We start from the raw sequence: 5311 nt of genomic DNA on the forward strand, positions 1-5311 counted from the left end.
CTTGGAGGTCAGTTAAATTTAAGATTGGGAGTCAGAAGACATGGGAGGCGGCGATATTTCTATACGCATTCTGGCGTCTGAGTGAGCACCTGCAGGCGCCAAACCTTCTAGTCACCGGGATACAAAAGTGAAGGTAGACAAGCACTCTGCCCTCCGAGAGCTTACAGTCTGGTGGGCAGAGCCAACTGGCAAGAAAACGAATAAACAGGATGATTTTGAGAGAGAGACATATGCTGTGAGGAAAACAAAAACTGTAGAGAGGGTAGCCATAGAGTAGCTTTGCACATAGGAGCATCTAACCCAGGAAGGGAAGTCAGAGGAGGCTTCTGGAAGATGAGCAGATTGAGGGGGTGAAGGCCATGGCGACGGTGATGGAGGAAGGAGAGAACTTTACATGGGGAGTTAGGAGGGCCCCTCTTGAAAGGGTGGAACCGGAGGGAAACCAGGAGGCCCCCGAGCAAGGACAGGGCAGGGCTTTTCAGGCAAGAGAAAACAGCCAGGGTAGCTAACTAGCCAGAGGAGGGCCAAGGAGCAGCCCAAAGCCAGAGAGAAGGAAGGGGAGGGGGAGAGAAAAGGGCCTTGAGGACCAGAGTAAAAAGCTGGATTCTATGCTAGACGCCAAGGGTGGCCTGGGGACGGTGGGGCTTGGCACGCGGACGTTACGCTCTTGGCCGCTGCCTCTGTGACATCACTGGGCACTGTGACGTCACGGCGAGAAGCTCCGGCCACACTAGCCCGGGCGCCCCGCGCCGCAGTAACATCGCGGCGGTCCCCGGGAGGCTAGGCCATGAGACCTTAGGCCATGTCGAAACGCGACATCGTCCTCACCAATGTCACCGTTGTCCAGCTGCTGCGACAGCCGTGCCCGGGTGAGGGAGGCGACGGGCCGACCCCGGGGAAGGGGAGACAGGGCGGTCGGGAGCCCCTGCGGCGCGCGTGCCCGCCTCGCCGTGTGCACGAGGGAGGGGGCAGGAGGCGGACTGAGGCGCCCCTTCCCTCCTCCCTCGCGCCCCACCCTCCCTACCCCTGCCCTGCCCGCCTAGTGGTTTCTGTGGCGATGGTGGCGGGCCAGGGAGCGGGTTTCCACCTGCCTTGGCGCCGCTAGCAAGCGTTGGAAGGACGGAAGCAGGGGCGGGTGCCGCGTCTACGAGGCCGCATTTCTAGGGATGGACGCTCCCGTCGCCCAGCGCCAAAGGGCCGCTTGGGGGTTGGTGGGCTTTGTCCTCTTGGGCGCTAGCAACCTGCCAGGGCCGCACCAAGCACCTTCCAGGCGTGCGCGCATCCCCCGGGGGGGCCAGTGTGTTTACTGTCCCCACTCACAGAGCGGCCACCAGAGGTAAGAGAGCGCAAGCCGCCTCCCTCGGGCTCTCAGCACCGGAATAGCAGAGTTGGGACTCAGAGTCCCCTGCTGGCCCCCACTGGGCAGCCCTACCCCATGCAGCCAGAGGTGCGCGCACACACCAGCCGGGTGAACCCAGGTCGGCCTGGAGGGCAACCCGCATTCCGTCGCTGCTCCCGCACTGGCCGCGGGCCGGGGTGGGCGGGACGCCAGGGTCGGGGGCGGTGGGAGGGACCCCCAAGAAGCAGCGCCCCTCCCGGCTGCGAACCTCCTCCCTGCTCAGCACTTGCTCTGTGACCTCGGGCCTCGGTTTCCCCTCTGTATGGTGGATTTCTAGCGCATGCCTTACAGCACTCAGTGAGCTGGTGCACCCAAGAGCTCCGCCCAGCACTTAGCCCATGGCGGCGCCCAGGAAATGGGAGCGGCATCCTAATTAGGAGAGCGCGCCTGTGCTCTTGTTTCACCTACCAGGTGATGCTGCATCACTGAAGCCCTTCCGGCTCTTCCTTCCCAGTGCAGCAGCTTTCCTCCAGCCCAGGCACCCCACCCCTGACTGGCGGGGAGGAGAGAGGAAGCCTGGGGGAAGGTGGGAGAGGAGAACCACCTGAGTTTTCTTTTGAAAGGTCGAGGAGTGGGCTCAGATTCCCACTCAACCCCCGTGGACAAATCTCCCCCTTTCGTGATAGTGGAAGCAGGAACGCAAACATCCTAGGGTCACCAAAACCACAGGGTCATTGCTGCAAATAAACACTCATAATACCTTTAGGAACTGGTATTGCTGCAGGAAACCCACAGCCCAGGCTCAGGCCACGTGGTCTGCGGCAGCCCCTGGAGGTCAGGGGGACCCACAGACCAGCTGGCCCATGGTTCTAGCCCCACCACCTCCCAGTGCCTTTGACCCTGGTGCCAAGAGCAACGGCCACCTTCCTCCTCCAGCCCAACTCCAACCTCTCCTCTCTTCCTTTCCTCACAAATACTCTTGGTAGCAACTTCCCCCCTCTGTTGACATCAGCACCTACTGGGTGGTGCGATCTGAGTCCTCTCAGTAGCCCCCAGGCAGAAGGTCAGACATGGCACAGCAAACAGGCCAGAGAGGTCATTAACTTGCTCAGGACTACACAGCTGGCAGGCGGCTGAGCCGGGGGTGAGAGTCAGGCCTGATTCCCAGCTGGAAACCCTCTGCTGGCCAGCCCCCCCCCCCCCGCATCCGACTGTGGACTCCACGTCTCCCCCCCTCTCTTTCAGGCCCTTATGGGCAGCCTGGCTCGCACACCTCCAAGCACGGGGGGGTTTCGAATGCAGTCCGGGAGTGGGAGTGTGTAGGTTTGGAGAGGAAGAAGCTGGCGTGGGTTTCCTCTATTTCCTAACTACTTTGAGGATAAGAATAACCTGGAGTGCTTTTAGAACCAGGATTCCTGGGCCTCAGTGTAGACCCACTGAGTCAGATTTCCCTGGGAAGAGGCCTACCCTGGGGTTCTTATCATAACAGCTTGGGGTCCGCTGGGTTAGAACAATTATCAGACGAGTTTGGGAAACCATCTTTGAAATACTCATGTAAGTGGACTGTTTCCTAGACTCTCTCATAAGCATTACCTCTATCACCTCACTTAGTCATCACAGTGACTCTCAGAGAGAAGTACTATCATCTTCCTTTTACAGAGGAGGAAACTGAGGCACAGACAATATGACCCCAAGTGATTGTTAAAAAGACATGTGCACTGAGTTAGACTCTCCGGGGAAGGGACCCTGGCATTGGTATTTTAAAGCAAGCCCACCCCTGCTCATTGTGTGGATCCGGTAGGTTGGGGAAACAGCTAGATGGTTAGCCGCCAGGGGCCAGGAGCCAGGAGCCAGCAACAGGTTCTGGGGGGCCAAAATGGTTCATTCTCTCCCACCGTGATGGCACAACTCATTGCCCCCACCCAACCCCCAACAGTGACCAGAAGACCACTCCCACCGGAGCCCAAGGTTGAGACAGAGCAGGAGCCCCAGGCTGAGCCAGAGCCCAAACCTGAGCCAGTCAAGGAGGAATCCCCACTTCCTCAACCTAAGAAGGCTGCTGTGGTTCAGAAGCTGACAGTGGGCATCAATGGGTGAGTTGGCCCTAGCGCGAGCCATTCCTGAAGTCTTAGGGCCCGGCCTTTCCTCTGGTGGCTGCCTGGGGCATCTCCCCATTTCTCACCATCAGCGCCTTCATTCTGCCCACCCTTAAGAAACACAGGGAAAAGGCAGACAGGGCTCCACTCTCAGAGAGCTCACATTCCAGTGGGAAGACAGCAATCAAAGAAGGAACACGACAGTTCAGTGATGTGTGTTGTGAACAGTGTGGAAGTCCAGTGAGACTGGGGAGCACAGCGGTAGCCAGCTCTGAGCTCAGCGCACAAAGAGCAGGCAGGAAGTCAGTAAGCAGAGCAAGCAAGGGAGGAAGGGGGAGGGAGGTGGGAAGCTGGCAGGGGCGGTAAGCAGTCTGGATCTGGTTTTACTGATTAAGAGCCATGGAGGTGTTCAGGCCAAGTGACATACTCTGACCTGAAGTTCTAAGAGGATCGATCCAGCTACAAGGTCAGGAATAGGAGGGAGCGATGGATGGGTAGAGGAAGCAGGAAAAGCGGTTAAGAGGCTGAAGAGGACATCTGGTTAAGAGAGGACAGTGCCCGCACTTTGCCTTCTTTCCCCAGACTGAGGAGTCCCCCCCAGCCACCTAGGGTGCACCTCCTCCCTTATCCCTTTCTCTCCCATCCCCTCCTCTGCCTGCCGGCGGCAAGGATTCTGAGCACAACCCCCACCACCCTTGTCCCTGGACAGATTTGGACGCATCGGTCGCCTGGTGCTCCGCGCCTGCATGGAGAAGGGTGTTAAGGTGGTGGCAGTGAACGATCCATTCATCGACCCGGAATATATGGTGAGCGGCCAGCAGAGGGGAGAACTGGGAAAGGCGGGACCAGAGTGGAGAGGAGAGCTCCGTGGAAGGCTCCCAGATGCCATGTGAAACCTTCACCAAGATGGGGACTCCCTAGGGATGCTGGCTCCTCCACCCTTGGCCACCCAAGACTGGGAGCCCTCCTGTCACCCACAGGTGTACATGTTTAAATATGACTCCACCCATGGCCGGTACAAGGGGAGTGTGGAGTACAGGAACGGAAAACTGGTGGTGGACAACCAGGAGATCAGCGTCTTCCAGTGGTAAGCATGCCTGCAGCAGATTAACACTGGGGCTGTGCGGAGGACTAGAATGGGATTCCAACCTCTCACACTGGGGGGCGGAGGCCTGAGTCCAGAATCCCCCAAATTGTGTGCGCGCTTGCCTCTGGGTACTGGGGCAGAGAGGGGTCGCAGAGAAGTCCCTGACCCCTAAAATGGTTAAAAAAGCATTAATCTAAAAAGGTGTCCCACTCTACTCAAAATACTTTTAACACACATTTACATGTTTTCTCACAGGCATGTCAACTCGATATGTTTAACACTTATCTTCTGATTCTCCTTCAACCCCCAAACCTAGTCACCTCCCTCCCCAGGAAATGGCACCGCCATCTAGCCAACCCTTTCCACCCTGTTCCTAAACAGCAGCCAGAGGCCTTTTAAAAACATCAACTGGCCTTGGTGACTCCCGTACTTAAACCCTCCAATGGCTTCCCATCCCCCCATGAATAAAATCCCAGCTCCTGCTGCGGCCCCCAACACCATGCACTGCCCCCTTGCCTTTCCATGTCATCCCACCCACTCTGGCCATCCCACCCACTCCAGTCATCCCACCCACTCTGGCCATCCCACCCACTCCAGCCATCCCTGGCCATCCCACCCACTCCGGCCATTCCACCCACTCCAGTCATCCCACCCACTCCGGCCATCCCCGGCCATCCCACCCACTCCAGTCATCCCACCCACTCCAGCCATCTCACCCACTCTGGCCATCCCACCCACTCCAGCCATCCCCAGCCATCCCACCCACTCCGGCCATTCCACCCACTCCAG

The 5311-nt window shown here is 58.4% G+C and overlaps 1 protein-coding gene across 1 annotated transcript in view; it reads left to right on the forward strand.

Moving 5' to 3' along the window:
* Positions 1-802: 802 nt before the first annotated feature.
* The window catches only part of GAPDHS (glyceraldehyde-3-phosphate dehydrogenase, spermatogenic), a 9524-nt gene continuing 5015 nt past the window's right edge, over positions 803-5311 (forward strand). The window contains exons 1-4 of the mRNA XM_032390354.1: positions 803-869; positions 3276-3432; positions 4145-4241; positions 4416-4522. Of these exons, the coding sequence (XP_032246245.1) occupies positions 803-869; positions 3276-3432; positions 4145-4241; positions 4416-4522 (428 nt within the window). The remainder of the gene's footprint in view (positions 870-3275; positions 3433-4144; positions 4242-4415; positions 4523-5311) is intronic.

This window comes from Phoca vitulina, unplaced genomic scaffold, assembly GCF_004348235.1.
Source record: "Phoca vitulina isolate PV1807 unplaced genomic scaffold, GSC_HSeal_1.0 scaffold58, whole genome shotgun sequence".
NCBI classification, from domain to species: domain Eukaryota; kingdom Metazoa; phylum Chordata; class Mammalia; order Carnivora; family Phocidae; genus Phoca; species Phoca vitulina.